This window comes from Amblyomma mixtum, chromosome 5 (genome assembly GCF_055824585.1).
Source record: "Amblyomma mixtum isolate Tamu chromosome 5, ASM5582458v1, whole genome shotgun sequence".
In the NCBI taxonomy this organism is placed as follows: domain Eukaryota; kingdom Metazoa; phylum Arthropoda; class Arachnida; order Ixodida; family Ixodidae; genus Amblyomma; species Amblyomma mixtum.
In genome coordinates, this window is record NC_143016.1 from 144,565,855 (window position 1) to 144,586,429 (window position 20,575).

The 20,575-nt window shown below is 44.2% G+C and overlaps 1 protein-coding gene across 1 annotated transcript in view; it reads left to right on the plus strand.

The window, feature by feature from the left end:
• LOC149343971 (uncharacterized) overlaps window positions 1-20,575 on the plus strand; it is a 92,610-nt gene that overhangs the window by 43,810 nt on the left and 28,225 nt on the right. The window contains exons 10-15 of the mRNA XM_089547116.1: window positions 577-713; window positions 7,565-7,756; window positions 9,882-9,927; window positions 14,793-14,915; window positions 18,316-18,384; window positions 18,918-19,042. Of these exons, the coding sequence (XP_089403242.1) occupies window positions 577-713; window positions 7,565-7,756; window positions 9,882-9,927; window positions 14,793-14,915; window positions 18,316-18,384; window positions 18,918-19,042 (692 nt within the window). The remainder of the gene's footprint in view (window positions 1-576; window positions 714-7,564; window positions 7,757-9,881; window positions 9,928-14,792; window positions 14,916-18,315; window positions 18,385-18,917; window positions 19,043-20,575) is intronic.

Here is a 20,575-nt window from a genome sequence, read left to right on the forward strand (position 1 = left end):
TTCTGTGCGAAGTCAATGCTCTTTAAAAACCTCGCGGGGTCTATATTAATCCGGAGCCGTTCATTACGGGGTCCCTCAATGTACAGTGGTGAGCAGCCTTGTCTAGAGCGCTCGGGCGGTGCACTTCCTGGCAAACAAATACAGATTTTGTGGCAGCCTCTAGGGTCCAGCTGCAACGCTTGCACGGAAGTAGCGCCAGATAGCCTCGTAAACAAAGCAGGCACGAAAACTTTGCCCTGTAATGAGGGGCTGCTCTCTAATTTCGGTTTTTGTTACCAAGTGCGCACCACTGTACATGTGTCAATTCGGACCATCAAATTCACAATTCATTGTTTAGAGCCATGGACAAAAACCATCAAATAAGTTTCGGCCGACCGGCTGCATATCCAGCCGTTTTCTTGTAGGTTAAGTCGCAAAGGCGACCTGAAATATCATGAATGGCCCCTATATGAACATAATCGTTGTCAGCATCGCCTGCAGCGGAACACTTAATCCTTGAGAGTGCGCTCCAAAAGCTTCACGACAGCGAATTGCAGTGTGTGTCGGTAACTGTCGCATTCATCATTTCTTTTCCAGGTCTTCAAGTGGCTACTGTTCTTTCAAACACTGTTCCCTAACAACGCAGGATTTACCTTTACCGATAACACCAAAATTACTGTGCGAGACCACGCAATCCTCACCAATGTTATCACCTTCATCCAAACCAAACCACGGTGAGAAATACCCACGCTAACGACCACATCCATCACTTCTTGTCGTCAACGCTGTCTTAGTTTAGGTGTTGTGTAAAAACCTTGTAGGTGTAGTAAAAACGGTCTCTAAAAGAGGCTGTGTCCTTGGTGGTGTGGTATTGATCCACTTCGACCCACAGTCAGCAGACGTGGCATCAGTGCTCCGCCATTTCCGGCGAAATGCGATGCACTAAGTATGCATTAAGCTTTACGGACGGACCCCACTGCCTTACCATGTCCAGAAGTGCAGGGAGTTCGCCACAGTGCGGGAACCGGCCTGGTGCAGAGGAAGGATTTCTTCTTTGCTATTTCACATTTACAATCTTGCAATTGATTGTGGGCTTTTTTTGGCAGAATCAAGCTCCAAAAGTGCCTGTATTTTGTAAAGGGGCGACTGCAACTTGCCATAATATTATAGGCCGATTTCAGTACACCTCGCGCTTTGCAAGACTGCAAAAAGGCCATTTATTCAGGAATAAGAAAGTTTGACCAACTTACGGCCATTGACGTAACATGAGTCGCAATTCGGTTGCAGGACTGGTAAATCCTGAGAACAGCCTTATTAACGATGAAATAAACTATGCTGAACAATATTAATGAGAGCCTTTATACAGTTTAAACTTAGATCATAATATTCTTTTTAACAAACTCCGAAAGCACTGGTTTGGTTTGGTTTATGGGGTTTAACGTCCCAAAGCGACTAAGGCTATGAGAGACGCCGTAGTGGAGGGCTCCGGAAATTTCGACCACCTGGGGTTCTTTTACGTGCACTGACATCGCACAGTACACGGGCCTCTAGAATTTCTCCTCCAAAGAAATTCTAGCCGCCGCGGCGAAAGCACTGAATCCGTGGTAAACCACTCAGACTGTTTGACGGCTACCACCAAAACATAAGTCGGTCGGTGGCCTTGGATGATGAGCTTTCATCACTTTTCCCTATCACTGGTGGTATCCTTGAAGGGAGAGTAGCAGGACTTCTTTAATATATTGCATACATGTACGGCATCGTAAGTATAGACCCTTGCATTCATTTCGTATACAGGCTGATGAGAGCACATTATTTTTTTTCAGGCCCCGATCTGAACGATTTATTAGTCAAATGAAATGACCTCCTCACATTATTATTAAGGTTGTCAATGATGAATTGAAAATAAATCCTACGAAGACCAAGGCTATAGTATTTAGCAGGAAAATAAACCTGTATTTTCAAACTGCATCCTCAACATCCAAGTCCAACAAATAGAAATTGTTGAAGAGCAGCTGACACTCGGACTAAATTTTTTGTTATTTGAACTCCGATGTCCAAGGTCACAATCGGTGCAAAAACTTTCTTCCATCTGCAGGGCCCTGTCAGGATAAAGTTCAACTCTACCGTTCCAATGGAAATTACAAATTTATTATGTATTTTTTTCTCAACTTAAATGGAACTGTTTAGTATGGGCGAGAATGACTGTAACAGACAAAAATGAGTTCCTATAATGCAAAATAAAATCGCTGGAATAGATTCCAAAGTTAATTCGTCGTTATCATCATCATCATCAGCCTGACTACGTCCACTGCACGGCAAAGGCCTCTCCCATGCATCTCCAATTAACCTTGTCATTTGCCACTTGCGGCCACCGAATCCCAGCAAACAATCTCACCCGCCCACCTAACTTTCTGCCGCCCCCTGCTACGTTCGCCTTCTCTTGGAATCCACTCCGTTAACCTTAGGGACTACCGGTTATCTTGACTTCGCATTACATGTCCTGCCCAAGCCCATTTCTTCGTCTTGACTTCAACTAGGATATAATTAAACCGCGTTTGTTACCTCACCCATTCCGCCCGCTTACGATCTCTTAACCTTACACCTATCATCTTTTTTCTGGAAGTAGTTGTGATTGCTCAACTACTTCCAAATGACGAACGCAGTGAAAGGACACGACACACACAGAGCGCTCCGTGTGTGACGTTTCGTTTCTCTGTGTTCGTCTTTTGCGCTGAACCAAGTTTCAAGTATGACCTACCAACTAGCCAAGCACAAGGTTTTGTTTAAGTACATATACTTCCAAATCCGACTTGCAATCGAATAACTTCGTCATTTCAGGATACGTCACAATTTTAATACGACAATTGCTCTTTGAGGAAATGAAGGGGCAGTAGCTCTCGCATCTCCACATCTCGGTGGACACTTCAACCGCGCCTAAAGGGAAAGTAGCGACGGACAATCGGGCGGATGCATGGATGGATGGATGGAAGATAGGAGCTTCCCCTTTGAAACTGAACGTTGCAGTTGCCACCATCCTCGGCTTTTTATTCATTATTTTTGTTTAACACTGCTTAAATTGTTATTGAAATTCGCCATTTTATTTAAATACATTTTCTTAGACTTCTAACCTTATGTCACCTCTCTGCATGTGAGCCACGAATCTTCTAGTTTCTTTTAGCTAACTTCCACCGTAGATTTATTAGGTTTATTGGTTTGTTAGTGTTTAACGTCCCAAAGCGACTCAGGCTATGAAGGACGCCGTAGTGAAGGGCTCTGGAAATCTCGACCACCTGGGGTTCTTTACCGTGCACTGACATCGGACAATATACGGGCATCTAGTATTTCGCCTTAATCGTTATTCAGCCACCGCGGCCGGGATCGAACCCGAGTCTTAGGTGTCAGCAGCCGAGAGCCGTAATCACTGAGCCACGGCGGCGGGGCCCGCAGATTTATTTATATGACCATTGCTATCTTTAAATCCTAGGGCCTCAGAAGAGTGACTGCGCTTGCATCGACGTCTGTATGGATACCATCACATTTTAGTATGAGGTTTTCAACTGTTTCTACAGGTTTGCCACATACAGCACCTGTGTCATCATCTTCGTTGTATTTCATTTTGTAGCAGCCCGTTCTAAGACACCCTGACCTAGCTTCAAAGAGTAGGGCACTGCCTCTTGAGCTACCATAGAAAAATTCTTTCCTGATGTGCCTTTTCCAGTATCGATATAGTTCTACACTCTGCTTCTTTTCCATTGAATTAATCCAATTTTTACCCTCCGCGTTTTTAACGTGTCGTATAATGCTCCTCCTTTCTCCGCCCTGGTGTCCGGGATACTTACTGGTTAGTTTCCTAGTTCTTTTCTGCCACTGTCAGTTAGCGATGTTTCTAACGATGTTAAGTATTTAGATACCTTAGCTGCCCACCTGTTATCATCCATGTTCCTGAGGCGTTCTTCATATAGTATTTTACTCTTAGCTTCCCGTGCTTCGAACGATGCCCAGCCCATATCCTCTTGTACTGCCTCGTTTGTGGTTTGGCCGTGGGCACCTAGTGGTAATCTTGCAACAGCTCTCTGATTTACGTCTAATGTCGACTGAACTTCTGCTCTTAAGCACAGAACCGCATTGCCGAAAGTAAGTTTTCCGGCACCATTATTCCTTTCCAAATACCTCTCAATACTTCATATTTGTTGTACCCCGATAATGCCCTATATTTCATTATCCCGGCACCTCTTCGCCTTTTTCCCTAAAAGTCTGTTCGTGCTTCTACTTGTATATCTCCCCTTCGTATACCTACTGTATATTCCGAGATGTTTGTATTCGACCACTCTAGGTATTTGATGGCTCTGTATTGTGAGCACCTGGTCAGTTGTATCCTTAAAAATCATCACAACTAATTAGTTGCGCTAAAGCTGAACCCTAGAGCGTCTCCTTCGCCTCCACAACAATTAACTAGATTTTGCAAATCTTCCTGGCTATCTGATAACAATACAATATCGTCTGCACACATTAAAAACGGGAGCCCTTGCTCAAAGGCCTTTCCGCCTAATCTGTGCAGCAGATTATAAACTACATTACTTCCTTTTAGCGTTTTTTTTTCATATTTATCATATAAAGCATTAAGAGCAGTGGTTTTAACAGATAGCCTCCACAGTTGTCGTACTCTTTTCCTTTAATATGTAATTTCAACTTTCATTATCTCAGTTTATTTCCTGCAGGAAATCAATTACCTAATAACCGATACCTTGATCTTTAATATGTTCCAGAGGAGTTCCCTGTTCACGTTGTCGTATGCAACGCTTATGTCCAGTAAGACTAAATACACGTCTCTTTTCCGCCTCAGCTATTTCTGTGTATTGGGTAACAACAAACAGACTCTCATCTAGGCGCCTACCCCTTTCGAACCCGGTGTGAAGTTCTCCGATTACCCTATTACTTTCCCACGACTTCATTTTTAATTTCATTTCCTGCATTGCCAGCCATATATAACAGATGTCATCGTAATCGGTCAGAAGGATTTTATGTTCATCTTATCTCGTTTTCCTTTTTAAGTCAAATTTATTCTACTCTGTCTCCAGCTGTGCGAAATTTGCTTATCTGCTATGACTTTCTCCAATGCTATTGTCAGCGTTTCCTTGTTTATTGGGCCAAGTGGATTAATCAGCTTGATTGGAATTTCTTCTATCGCTGCGGATGTGGATTTAGGTGCATTTGCTTCCGCCTTTTTCCAGTGAAGACTAGTCAGATCTAAGCTGTTCTCTATTGTATTGCCCTGTGTTGCTGCCTCATATAGGGAGATTACCCTATCGTCTCTCCTAAATGACTCATCTATAACTGATATAATGTGGCTCTGACCGCCTTCTACCTGTAAACATTTTCCCTCAGCATCTTGAATCTGCTCCTGCTATCTTTGATTCGTTTTCCAGAGCCAGCTTATATGGTTCCAGAATTTTCTTGGTCCGCCCTTTAGTAGCATCGTGAACTTCAGCCATCCAGTGATCAGCGGACTGCTTTATTTTAGCCTGCACGAGAACCTGCACTTGCTGTTTCTTTCGTCGATAAGATTCCAATTTCGGCCTATTTCCTCTTGGATAACTGCTCCCTCTGTGCTTTTCTGTGTTCCTTTAAAGCCACCCGTCGATGTTCGATGGCCGCCTTAATTTCCATATTCCACCATCTTCGTGGCTTCCTCTTTTCTCTCCAGCGGTTTACTCCTTTTACTTGTTTCATTTTTGTAGTCATGAGTAGTTCTGAATGACGCACAACTGCATTGCAATGCCATCTACAGGCGGCATCTGGGATCGAGAAGCCAATGGGAATGAATCATTTATTACCGGCAGGCATGTCGCTTGGCTCGTTTCAATGCAAAGTGCTTCAGCTCGCCAAAATGCTCAGCGACGCCGGCTCGCATGCCGTATCTCGAACGCCCATGGAAAAAAAGAACATACAAAATGAAAAGAGCGCTACCCGATCGCTTCTGCTGCGGCGCCGCTCGGCATTTTGGCAAGTTGAAGTACGTTGCATTGAAACGACCCAAGGAACATGCCTGCAGATAATAAAGGGCTCCCATTGACTGCCTCTATCCCAGATGCCGCCTGTAAATGGCCGTTGTGATGCATTTTTGCGCTGCTTCGGCTCTCGCTGCTTGCAGTATACCACTTTTGCTCTCGACAGTGCATAGGAGCTGTATCGTACCGTTAATAACCTATGGGACAAAAACGTGGGAGCTAATAAAAATGGTTTAACCTGCTTAATGACAACGCGGCGAACTGTTAAATCAAAATGAGGGATGCAATCTTAAATGACAGGAAGTGAGCAGAGTGGATGTACAGACACAGGTTCATGGTAGCCTACCGAGAATCAAGAATAAATGAGTGTGGGCAGGGAATGTAACACGAAGGGAAGATACGGGTGGTCGTTAAGGATAACAAGATTGCAAAAGAAGGAGAGCGTAGCTGAAGGAGGCAGAAAGTACGGATGAGATTAGGATAAGGAGGCCGCGCTGTCACAGGACAGGGTAATTGGAGAGATGTGGGAGAGGCCTTTGTCCTTTAGTGAACGTAGTTAGGCCGTTGATGCTGATGACGAGTTGCCTCTTGGCGCAGCAATAGAGAATACCGACATTGTTGTGTTTCAATTGTGGTCGGCCTTTGGTATTTACGGGAATGTGTACATGCCTTCAGAATGTCTTTTTTTTAAATAAGCCAATCTAGGAATGGGAATGTTGCACCACCAAACACAGACAAATTTCTTCCGTTCTAGGAGCTAAAAAGAAATATTTCGCAGATAGTATCGCGTTACGCGGAATGTGTGTTAACGCCACCTTGAGAAAATGGTGTGGTGTGATATGATATATATGGTATGTATGGTACGGTACGGCATGGTACGGTGTGGTATGGTATGGTATGGTATGGTATGGTATGGTATGGTATGGTATGGTATGGTATGGTATGGTATGGTATGGTATATGGCATGGCATAAGGCGCTCAACGTACCAAAGCGACATGAGCTTCGAGGCACACCGTAGTGAACGGCTCCGTATCAATTTCGACCTCCTGTGGTTCTTATGGGCGCACTACACAGGTACCTTGCGTTTTGCCTGCGTGGAAACACGGGCGCCGCGGCCTGGTCCGAACCAGTGTCCTTGGACTCGGCAGCCGAGCGCTCCAATCACTGAGCAATCGCGGCAGGGCCTTTCTGTGGCTCTGGTACAAATCAACTTCATGGAAACGCTCACAAATTAGAGTAATGCTCGAACATTCTAGCCAATAATTAACACTTCTCCGTCAGTGAAAGGCTTTGGATTTGATCCCTTCCGCAATGGCTACATTTCCGTGAAGGTGAAATGCAACAAAACAATGACGCGTGCTGATATTTCTGTTCCGGCCCACTAAGATCAGGCTGTCTAAATGAATCCACAGCACTACAATATGGCGTGTCTAAAAGCCCACGACGTTCCTTGGCCGTCCGTAAATTACAAATTTGCATCGTAGACCACATGCGCCCTCCTCAGTCACTTCTTATTCACCCCAAAAGCACCATCTGCTTCTGAACGTGCTCTTTGGTGCTTTACTTCCTACCTCAGGCACATCGTTCTCAATTATATCGTGCTGCTGGCATGGTCCTTCATTGCTCCGCTGCTGCCTGAAGTCTATCTGCCAAGCATGCGACATCTCCCCAACGACAACTACATCTTAATGGGGGACGAAATGTTTCTGCCGTCGTGCGTAAAACTGGCCGAAAAATTCTGTCCAGCTGGCATGGCCGTCGCATTGCTGTGAGTGCAAAACCAGCCTTTTCCTCACACTCTTTGAGAACTATAGTTAGCTGAAACGATCTGTCCTTTATGTGCCAGAATTGTGAATATGTCTGAACCGTGTAGTTCTTGCAAAGACCACTGCAGATGTTTCAGACAGTTTTACTTGCCTGATTATGGATCCCTGTCTTCAAAGCTCTGGATAGCAGCGCTTCTGGTCGGACGTAAATTTGTTCGCTCGTCTGGGTGCTCTCCAGCTCAAAGCGCCGACGCACTTCATAAGTAGTTCATAAATAAAGAGCGTAAGGTGTCGCCTGTTCAGTAGGTGCGGTATTCGTACGTGTTAGATATGTTAAACATGACCTTCAGTAAAGCTTGCACGCAAGCAGCGCAAGAAGGATTGTTCTTTAGCAAACCTTTAGCACATTATAACAAAAAAATACTCCATTCGTCGCGTGGTTCCGAAAAGTCTTCTAAATATAGTCGCTTTATATAGCCATTGAGGCGCTACAAAAGTGCTATCGCCGCGAAACCAAAGCGGGGGTATGAAAATTATAAATGTGGTAATTCTGTGAGCGGCAAAGGCCACTAAGAAAAAAAGCACCGCTGTCAAACTAGGGCCACAGAAGACATTCGATCCATATTAAATTTTAATTTTAATCTTGCTTTGGCCTTCGGCAGGTTTCCATGCTTCCGCACGAGTATCGCCAACGTATTACTTGTAACGCGTATAATTTTCACTGCCGTCTGCTGTTGTGAGGTGCGGTATTCAAGTGCCAATTCATCAGTGATAAAGCATGATGCATAAATATTCTAGACAAGTTGTACCTCAGTCGTTTAGAAATTCTTGTAAGCACAATACAGCGTAAGTAGCTGGCACAGTAAAAAAAATGACGATCATTTAATGAAAAGTACAAAAGTTAACAGAGCTTGCACGCATTAGCATCTGCACTTTTTGTCTTCTTAACTTGAAGCAATTGTAGAACGTTCTGTTTGCCCAGTTATTGCAATATTATGAAACTTTTAGCCAATAAAAACATGCTCCCGAAAAAGTGCAACTCATGTATGTTCGCTCTGCAGGCTTTAGCAGGTGCTAGAAAAAAGAAAGTCTCTTCCCCTTAAGCGGTCTTTTCTTGCGCTGTTTCTAAGCATGTATTCACGTTCACCTTCAAAATTTCGGAATAAAACAAGGACAGCTTTGAATATTAACGATGCAAACCAACTAGCCAACCACTAACACTCCAAGAAAATAACCTCTGCTGCGCGTTAAAGTGGAGAAGTTAAGTTTCTATATAGTGGGAGCACAACTACGCTTTCATGTTTTCTTAACATTCATGAAGTAATTCGGTCAGTACAAGATCAACCGCCAGAAATTACAGCAGCAGACAAGGTTGTCTCCATTGCTTCGCAATCCAGCTGCGGGAACACACATAAATATTTCTCGCTTCTTCAAGCTATTAACTTCCTGAACGGGCTGCCTCCGTGTACTGCGGTACCGCTACACTTCTGATAAAATGTTTTCCTTTTACAGCATCGCGACGCGCTGTATAATGCTACCTCTGCCAGTAAAGCTATATAAACTGCCCGATGTTCAGTATCGGTAACAAAGCCACCTTGCTGTTGTGTGTTCTATTGTAAATCGGTTGTGTTTTACTTGATTAATCCCTTCCCACTCCCTATCTACTCCCGGCATGGGCACTTAGGGCACCGGTATATATACGTAAAGTTACATTTCCCATCTTGGCGAAGCGCATATGCCACAAGAGCACTCAAGACATTCGAGTGGTGTATGCGCTCAGATACCTTCCGTTTTGAATCATCGACAATCTAAGTGCGCTAATGCTAAGCAGTAAGCGCAACAAAGGGCTAAACTGGTACGTGTACTCCCTCGTAATCGTCTCCCTGGTAGTTGAAAAACGTTATCTCGGAAAGCATGCTGAAGGTAGCTATTTTGAATTGCCGCGTTCAGCTCCGTGCTTTGACCAATTTTTAGCTGGAAATTCACTGTAACGGCGTTGCCTGTTCTTAATCATTAGTGAAGCCGGAAGGAAAATTTATAGCAGCCGGATATCTTGATTTTTTAACAAAGAAAAGCGAAGCTTCTCGCAACACTTACGCAACCCTCGTCCTTCTGGCCTTATTACAGCACCAAGGTTATGCGATTCAAAGATTTCCAGACAGCTTCCAACTGGGTAAGTTCAAATGGAAAAAAAAACTACTTTATTTTTCTGTATACTTAGCAATGGTTTAGACAAAGAGTCGGAATAGAAGCTACAAAACAAAGCGTACATTGACACTTTACATAAAAATACCGATTATTATGTCTACGCTTTTCACGGATAATTGGGTTTCTACCCCAGCGGTCTTAAGAAATCAGCCATACTTCTTGCGACAGGGCTTAGGAGCACCTCAAGAGACCTGCCGCAGGTCGAACTATGCCTGCTGAACCCTCTGTGCCAAATTTGATAAGCTTCCCTTTATGGGCGCAATGCTCACTCAGACTGCGGAAGTGTACCCTTGAAAATTTCGTAACCCATTATGGACTCCCTGAAGAAGGTCCAGAAATGGCAGAATTTTTTTTGACGCGGAAAGCTTCAATAATAACTTTATAAAACGAAAATAGCTGTGAATACATTTTAATGCGCAGAATGTTTTTATGAACCAGTATCTATTGTGCACGCTTGGGACTTCAGAAAGAAAAGGTTGATTTTGAATAGCACTGTAGAAAATGCACTGTTCTTCACGGCACTCCGCACAAGGCCTTCTCGCACCAGCTACATCTCATCCTCGTTTTCTTGCGGATGTTCTTACCGCTGCTGTTTCTGTTCAGAGTCTCGTCACTATCTTCACTAGAGAAAAAATTTGATGCCGACATCCCGATTACTCGCGCTATCATACGACGGATAACATTCTTCCACTATACAGCACTGCACGGTTTATATGTTAGTTCGAAGAAGCACGAAAATCTCATGCTTAGAGGGTGAGCCTTACACACAAGGATCGCCTTCTGCCATCTAGAGTGAAAACACTCATTCAATAAAGGCACGGATGCAAGAACAAGTGCTGCCGTCTATGTTTTAATTGGAAAAACACGAATGTCAGAAACCATTTTGAACGCAGCGAAACGCACATGACGGGAAAGCTGCGATCGCTCGTGACGACCTGAGGTCGTCATGAAGCCTTCAGTGGTTGAGCTTTATAAGAGGGGGTGGGCCAAAGTTGTCCACTCTTTTAAAGTAGGAGTGCTACTGAGAGAGGGACATGATAATCTAGTGTAGATAACTGTGCCGATAACCTGGTGACCACCCATGAATACTCTCTGAATGTAACCGTTCCTTGGTTCTTTGGAAACCTCACCGGAAGTACAGTCTTTGTCAAAAGTAACCAGGCTGCATGGTTTGCTTCTCATTCGTATAACAGAGCCCTCACGGCTTCCCTAAAGATTAAAAAGTGCTTTGAAGGTGAGAACAGGGGTTCTTCTTACCACACAGGGATTTATAGCTTGAGGGCTGGCATAATAACTTTAATATACGACTGAGAAGAAAAACGTGCAGCCTGGTTACTTTCGACAAAGACTGTACATCAGAACATTTCACCAGGAGAACCAAAGAGCGATAAAATTATTTAATACACTTTATAGCGCTCAACGTTATTAAAATCTATCTGAGTACTTGCTTTACAAAAGCGGAAACAAACTGAGCAATGATAGCCGGATAGCATCAGTCCGCTAGCATACATTTCGACAAGAGGACTTGTTTTCTTCTCTGTAATGCGGTCTTTTTGGAAATTGGGTCCGAGGTCCAATTTTTTTTCTTTTTCTCGCACTCTTATGTCAACTCGACTTCCTCTTTGCCATACCACCTTTCGCAGTCCCGGCTCACTTAACAACAGCTTTATCAACTTTACTTTCGCCACCTCGCCGCTCTCTTCTCCTCACGCCTTCAACCCCCTCACGCGCCTGCGAAGGCCCTATTAAACCCCTTTCAATGATGGACAGATATTTGTGTCGAAACGTTGGCTAGCGGAGAGTGACCGTCCCTAGATCGTCCTTCACTTTATTTGGAGTCTTCAATAATCCCATCATCGTGCCATCACTCTTCCGTGTGTACATAAGAAGGTCCTAGTTTTCGCGGAGCCATGATTCCGCCACACAAACAGCGAAACACTCTGCAGAAGAATATTGCCAATAATAGCAGCGCTTTGCTGTCCAAAGGAGCCGGTGTAAAATCGTGGCGTTAGTTTGCACCGCGTGCCAGTGCTGAAAAGATGACGGGAAAATGTACGCCGATGCTGAAATGCTGAGGAAGAGGACGCGGAGCAAAGGTGTGATCGGAGGCGGACGGCACCTAATGTACATAAACAGCATGCTGACAGCTATGAGTCTTCAAAAAATAAACCAGTCAAAGGAAGGAGGACAGAGAAGAGACGAGGAACATACTGCGACTATCTCAGTGTGCGCCTCGTTCCTTCTCTGTCCGTCGTTTGTTTAGTTTATTTGTTCAAGACCGTGTACGAACTGATCTAGATGACAACTGTTCAGCCGATAAGTTTTGTGGCCATTCGGCCGCCCAGGTGTTTGGTCCCGCCTCAGTTCCGACCGCAACAAAATGCGTTTTTTGCCCTGAATTCAAATGCCTTTCCTGTTTTTCTTTGATTCTCAGCACATTCACTTTTGGTTCACTTAAATGTATCAGTCGCAAGCAAAAACGTCCGTTCTAGTCCCTTCATCGAAGCTGTTGGAGTGTCGGGAAAACTGCTCAAACGTTAAAGCCCGAATAATATTGCTGATTATCGCTTTAGTGTGCTGGTTGTCGCACACATAAGCCAAGTGAACATCCGCACGCAACATGAGGGCATGCTATGAGGAATATCGCAAGGCTTTCGGATTTATACTGCTGAAGGCAATCTTACCCGTACTTCTCGTACTTACGCCAACCTTATTCCAAGTGCAAAGCTTGAGATCGATGGCCAAAGAGCTGATGCATTTGCATGCATTTCGAAGCTGAGTTTGATGGGAAAAGTGAAAAGAAAGCCATCGAAATTCGGCGCGTTTCTATTCGCCTCGATTGAGTGTGCTATTCAGTGGTTCATTAAGGTGCAAGCCTTCCTTTTAGCCTCAGCTCGCGTTGGCATAAGAGTGGTAGAAAATTCCCGCTTCCCCAACATGTCGGGGGAGAAAGAAGGCAAAGTTAAACTACGCGCTGTTCCGTCGGGGCGTTGCAACGATACGACAGGCTGCACAACTCTCCGCGCCTTTAGTGACGAGGTCCGCTTCCTTTTATTTTGGTTATATGACTGCGTTTGTAAGTGTTTTCGATTTGTGTGGCATGCGCCTTTGGTGGAAAGTTTCGTGGTCAGTTATCTTGTGCCCCTTCATACTCTCATAGACCGCTGCTTGCTGCTTCCGGCCAGGCACTGCAGAGACACGCCTGTAGTGCCACCCGGTCGGTGGCGTTGTGAGCTTGTACGCCCGCTTCGGGCTAAATTAGTTGAAAGCCGCAGATTACATACCTTATAAATTTAAAATAAGGGAGTAGTTGCTCAGAAGCATTCACTCAGTGTGAGATAAACGGCTAAGGACAGCTTGTGGGGGAGTATATAAATAAAACGAAGAGTTGAGCTAGTTCGTACATACTGCTGGCAAAAAAAACAGCGCTGAGACGAGGGACAAATAAAGAAGAAGACAACAGGACCAGCGCTGACTATCAACTGAAAGTTTATTAGAAACAACACACAATATATACTCAATCGACAACCAACAGCGCATGGCAACACCAAAAGCTATAGTGATACATCAATCACCTGGATCGAGATACTTTAGTTCACAGTCATGAACTGTTAACAGAGGGGGTGCTCATGCATGAGTCACTGTTTTTGTGGATATGAAACGCTTCACTCATTGCCATTATTAGTCTATCTTTGTGCTTGTACAGGATCCTAGGTTCTTTAAAATTGGGGGTACATGATTTTGCATTAGAGGAACTGTCCTCGGAATAACCAACCTGATTTTTCTGAAAAATCATGTACCCCGATTTTTAATGAATCTAGGCTCCTGTAAAAGCACAAAAATAAACTAACAAGGGAAATCAGTGAAGCGTTTCATATCCACAAAAACAGTGACTCGCGCGTGAGCACCCCCTCTGTAGCAGTTCATGACTGTTGTTTCTAATAAACATTCAGTTGATAGTCAGCGCCGGTCCTGTTGTCTTCTTCTTTCCTTGTCCCTCGTCTCAGCGCTGTTTTTTTCCCAACGGGGAGTATATCGTTGAGCTTGTGTGGACACTGATAAAAATCCTCTGCACCTGCGCGGTTCCCTAACAACAATGGAATAACGGCAGTCCCACTTCAAATCATAAATCAATTCGGCCTTGTCCGACCATTTTCTACCATCCTGGTAAGTGTAGATGGCACAGTGACTTCTTTGTATAGACCGTGGTCCCGGGGTTAGATTATTGGACCAGGATGTATGCTACTTCAACTACTAAATTTCTGTGAAATATGAAAATTTTCAGCCGTACCGCCTCTGAACGGTGAATAGTAATGCGTAATTACTCTCGTTTTTTGAACCTACTCAATGTTGGGGATGCCTAAATGCTGGAAATTGCAGCCAACTGCCCTTTCATGACGTTCCGGAGCCATGTTATTTTCGTCACCTGGAATAGCGTTTATGTTGCTACGGCGATGGTGGGCTTTCTTTACATACGTGCATCGCATATTTTGGCATGTGTTGCAAGCATATGCGTTATAGAAAAGCAGCACTTAGCGCTGCGCGTCGAACATGCTACCAGACAGTAAACATCCGTGGGCTTCGATACCTTTAAGTCTTTGTTTTCTGTTATCTGTAAGAACACAGGGACAGGAATTTACACAACGCGAAAATATTCAATTATCAACAAAGGAGGGCAGATTTATTTCAAATGCTAAAGGACGGGATTGAAGCACAATAATGCTGGCACATTCACAGCGGAGGTAACAAGATTCCAAGCAAGGAAGCAATGTATTCTACTTTTTCACGCAGGGGTTTGTGTTTCTTTGTACTGCCAATTTCTGGTTGCAGGGCACCGCTGTGGTGGACATTTACCGAAAGTACATGAAGGCATTCATTGAAGGAATAGAGCCCCTGATACCCGGACAGGCGGCTAAAACTGACTATTTCAAGACCTACGTGCTGACAACATATGTAAGCCATTATCCTTTTGGATATCCTTTGAACACCTCCACGAAAAATGCGTGGTACTATGCACTTGCTATAATTTGACAGGTAGTGAGAGAAAGGAATTAACATCAGATACTGAACTCAGCAACATCCCCCCCCCCTCTCACTAAAATGCCCCTACACTCCTACAGGTTGGGGTTGCGATTAGTAGTTTTTCTAACAGGATAGCTTTGGTACCCAATGAAATAGTGCCGTTAAAAACGGAATAGGATACAAATCGAACGGTGGAGAAGCCGAGCAGAATCCAGATCGCATTTATATCTGCCTATTGGCTACATTTGGAACATTAGAATGGAACGGATATTCGTTCTAAGCAGGGTAGCGGTAGCTGCGGCACGGAAAGTCGTGGAACTAAAGCGGTAGAGCTTTGTCGAAAGACGAATCACTGATCTGCAATACGGGACATGCAGTAAGGAGTCAGTATATTAAGACTGTGACCGCCATGTCATATGGATAGGAAAATTACCTTTTCCTGCTGTTGATGACAGCGAACAAACTAGCGCTAAGTATCAGTTGTTCCCAAGGATGATAGCTTGAACCATGGCTTCCAATGCCTGTCTTGAAGGCGGGGTTTCCAAAACCTGGCTCAAGCCTATTGCATCGCTCAATATTTAAGCCCTTGTGTGCAAACATTATGAACGCTGACACATGTACGGAACACGCCGCGACGCTGGACACTCCTTCATTCACAGACGCAACACGGCAGTGCGCTGTGCGGCGTCGGACGAGGTCCTGTTTTTGAAGCGGTCGTCTCGAGAAAAAAAGGCGGCGTCCCCTATGTGAAGTTCGAGTCAGTTATTAGAAACTTTTTGAACATTTGAGGTACGGATTGTTTCATTTCGAATAAATGATTTTGAACCTACATTATTTGATTCCGAAGAAAATTGGGTTCTCTATTTGGCACACTTCGAATATTCATACACCCTTCATTTTATTTATTTATCACAATGTGCCGCACTGCTAAAGGCATTATAGCAGGGTCGAATTACAAAACCTTATCGTATGCAGGTAAGGCAAAGAAATAAAGTTCAATGACAAGAAACAGATAAGGAAAACAATTGCTGGTAGTTTAGCATTCCTAGCCAAGAAATATTAAGCGAAAGTAGGTTATTGCAGGTGGCAATCAATGCCACACACCTAAAAGTGCGATCGAGAGCGGGTTTCCATTCCTTTCGCGATTGCGCACCGATGGAAGTTGATGAAGACGACGACGTGCTATCCGTATCGCTAGAGGATTTCTTGCAGTTTAACAGGGCACGTAATCGGCTGCGGGGATAGGTTACTGCTCTCGTGCAGTGGCCAGCTTATCAGATCTGTTCGCGTCGCTGCGGGTTCAAAAACCAGTTGCGACAGTAGTTATTTTCTTTCTCCTGGTCGGTCAAGGCAACCCTTATTCAAAGTCTCGTTTTTTCTCTCTCTCTCAATTTCCCTCTTCACGGACTTTCTTCACGGCCTTCACCCCACACTCGCATTTTTGATGTTATGCGGTGAATGGTGCTTTCGCACTAAAAGGACACACATAGAAGACAACTGAGCCTCAGATTACACACCGGATATGAATGCGAGGAACGTACTTACAGTGCAGCTTTCAAGAATTCCACTATGTAACTTGTGCAAATCATCGATCATCATTGGAAAAAAAATGAGCTGTTGAATATTTCTGTCTGGCATTCAATTCCAGGGATTTTTCATTATTATTACGTGGGCTAGATAAAAATTGAGGTTAGAGCACATACTGGTCGCTGCTAATGCGCAGCATTCGAAAATAGACTCAATGCATCATTTCCAACCCGAAGTACTTCCTGGGCTTGGACAAGGGATCGTAAGTAAGATAGTCGTTAAGAAGTGGACACTGGTTAAAAAGTTATACTAAGCAGACGCCAATCTAGCAGCATTGTTTTTGGCCCGATAACTTTATCGCGTAAGTAAGCAAATGCGGGTCTCACAGTATAGAGGCATGTTCAAGAATCGGTTTCACTCCAGTGAAATACATTTTTTTTACATTACACAGTACTTAATTGAATGTTGTGATAAAATTAAGCATTCTGTAACTTCTGGATCTCACGCATTGGGTTACCTCGTCCATTGAAAAGTTAGATGAGAAGCTACGTCACGGTGCATATATTAATGCTTTTTTTTTTTTTGCAAATGACCGCTGTTTAAGAGAATTGGGTCGGAATCGGTGTATGGTGTGAAATGAATGCGACGAAGTGGCATTTTTAATTATTCAAATAGAGTTTGCATTTGGAAAAAGCGCATCCAAGTGGAGCTGTGGGTGTACTGCATGAGATAAACTTTCAATGTCATAATCAATTACAGAATCATTAGAATAGAGCTGAACTTTTCAGGTAATATCAAGAGCAGTACGCCCTGTGACGTTATTTAATGCGTCGAAAAGCAGTTTACATTGAGCACCGAAGCTATGGAAATGGCAAGGGAGTGCAACTGCTTAGCACAGGCAGTGATCACAGGTCGAGACCACGAGCGTGATAAAACCAATAGGATGTGAATGCTTTAGAGTGCAATTGGAAAACACTCTCAGGTGATAGATAGCAGCTTACCAATATCCCTCCGTAGGAAAATGTGTAACAGTGCGCCGTTTTTTAACGGGTCGTTACCAACTAGCCCAACTTTCTGCTTTACAAAACAGTGGTAGCTTACTGGTACTCGCCTGTGTGTAGAAACCTGGAGGCTAACGATAATGGTTCAACTTAGATTGAGGACAACGTCGCGGGCAATGGAAAGGAAAATGTGCAAAGTTAAGAGGCAGAAGAGAGCAGAGCTGGTTAGGGAACCAACACCAGCTAACGACATATGTAGCCGTAATCAAGAAGAAATGGGTTTTCGCATGGCAAGTAATGCGAAGGCAAGATAACCGGTGCTCTAACCGATAGATTCTGAGAGATGTCAAGCGTAGCCGGAGGTGTCAGACGGTCTGGCAAGCGGAGGAGATCAGGAAGTTTGCGAATATCAGGTGCCACGGTTCATTGGAGGAATGTAGGGAGAAACCTTTATTCTGCAGTGGGCGTGGCTAAGCTTATTCTGTTTGTTTTTAGCATAAACAAAGGAAGACCAAGGAAAGAGGATGACACACACACTTCTACTGTCCACTCAAAGCTTTATTGCCGGGACAAAAATTATTACGCCGAATAAAAGACGAGATGATTAATTTCCTTGTCATTAGGTGTTCCCGGGCTGCGAGATGAGATCGACCACTGACCAGTACTGCAGGCGCTTGCGTACTCTCACCTTCTCAAGACACATATTTATGGGCTTTCGTTTGAAACTTTCAGACAAAACACGTATTCGTAGACCCAGTGTAAGAAGATATTCATCCGACAAGCTTGCTTTTGGTTTTTTCCAGGGAGGACGGGCCATGCATATAGGCATTTTGCCAAAGTACAAGGACCCAGTTACAGATTTGAAATGTGACGTAAGTACGCCACCATTTGTTAAGTTTTTTATTATTAGAAAGTGCAACCACTATGATTGACTAGCCATATTGGTAACCAACCACTATGACTAGTCAAAGTCACTATGACCGTATACGTATGCTACAACTAGTATACTATGACCGTGTACGTAGTGGGTGCTGGGAGCATGAGGAGCCGCCAAAACAAGGGCGTCTTCGATGTACTCTATGCGCTCCTGAAAAGCCGTTACTAAGGTTAACGGCTTGTCGTCTCATATAGCATGAGACGACAATGATATCTCAAGTACGTGAAATGTAATGTTGCCGAAATTGTTTTTTTTTTTTGCTGACAGTACTTGGATCCAAGTTACTGTGGCCTTTTCACTGGCTTTTGGCGGCGCACCTAACATTGTCATGATGTCAAATAAACATAATTCTGATTCTGATTTGAAACCCACTACTAGAGGCCTGCACACTGATTCCTGTACCGCAGTGCTCTTTCGATATCTCCAAATGAGGAGTAGCTTCAGCAATGCGTCTTTTTTTTTTTGCAGGTACCAATACGAGTGACTTCTACTGACGCTGAAGACGATGTAGTCCTGCTGTATTTTATTGATGCAATCAAGAAAACATCGAATGAGCTGTGGGATACTCGCTTCAGCAATCCAGCAGCATATGAGTGAGTGCGCATGTATTAAATTAGCTTGCGTTGTACTCAATCACGGGCAAAAAGAGTCGTGGGGTTTTAACCCTTTCGGCCCTGGATTTTTATTTCGGCCGTAGATTTTTTTGCTCCGCGTTTTTACAATGCCTAAGGACCCATAACCACGCAGTAAAACTTTAAAGCTAGTGGTGCGAGTATTAATCGATTTACAGGTATGGTGTCAAAATCGGACATCAGGGCTCAATGGGTGTAAAATGCTAGTGGGACAGTTTTGGTAACCGCAACCGACAAGAAAGAAATTAACGAAAAAATTTCTTATTTTGCAGTGTGGAGACCTCTAAAGAAGCCTTTTTTACTTTGTAAGGGATAGATAAACTTGCAGTTTCCACAAAAGACGCCCCTCGCTCCTGTTTACCATGCGTTTTGTATCATACCTCCGCGTTCTTGTTCCTGCCAGGTTTGTGTTTTAGCTTGTGTACGTCACGTCAACAGCTCACATATTCAAAACTTGCGTAGCGTTCCTGGAAGGCGTCTGTGGTCAAGATAAAGGCTTTCCTCGAATCCATAACGCCCTCCTCTATCGAGCTTCACGAAGCACTTCCGTAACACCCAGCGCGAAGGTCGGCAAATCTCTAAGCTTGCGCGCGGCACACTGCATCTCACTTGCGGTTCTTTTCAAACCAGTTGTTTGCTATAGAAGAATTCATAAAGTGGAACACAATGTTGTCGTGTCTGTGTCTTGACCGAATGCTGTTCCCTACAGGTGACCGGCAATTCCCTCTCATCCATAGGCTTATGAGTTCGGCATATCTCTCGGTCGGGGAGAAAGCAGAAGCTGATTATCAGCACACCAAATACGCTTCCTCAAGAAAACACAGACAAACACGCTGCATTGATCCGAGCGTCGAGGGTGCGCCACACGTGCTGCACGAGCGGCGGTGCGCGAGTTTCAGTGTAACTAACCCGGTCGTTTCTTGCAGCTCAGTGTCGATGCTCACAGCTCACAAGAGGAGGAGAGAGGTACAAAAAAAGAATAAAAGCGTAAGGTCAGGCGAGCATTTCTTCTCGCTATTCGCTTGGTCCGGTTGCTGTTCGCCGACATCCGCATGATCATTTCCAGGCTCGATCTGAATATTCACCATGTATGATAGCAAAAATTTCCATTTTCCAGTTCATCAGAAAGCAAATTTTTAAGATTTTGTCCATTTTCTGTAATGAACATTCATGTCAGCAGCCCAAAAAGTCCGTTATTATAGGCTCCTCTGGTAAAATACTAGCAGATTCTATTCTACAAAGATGACCTATCATCACTCAATGGCTACCGCTGGCAACCGTTGAGCCCTGATGGTGTCAAAATCGCACATGTCAAAAATGCGCTCATACGCAGCGTCTACGCATTCAGTAATATCTACGACGGGGATGTGAGCTTGAATAGGCGTTTCACACAAAATATAAATATCTGAGCGCAGAAGAACGAATGGTTAGTGAGATAAAAATGTACAAATTTGCTACACCTCGGCTTCTTCACTCCATGCCTCCCATGCTGCT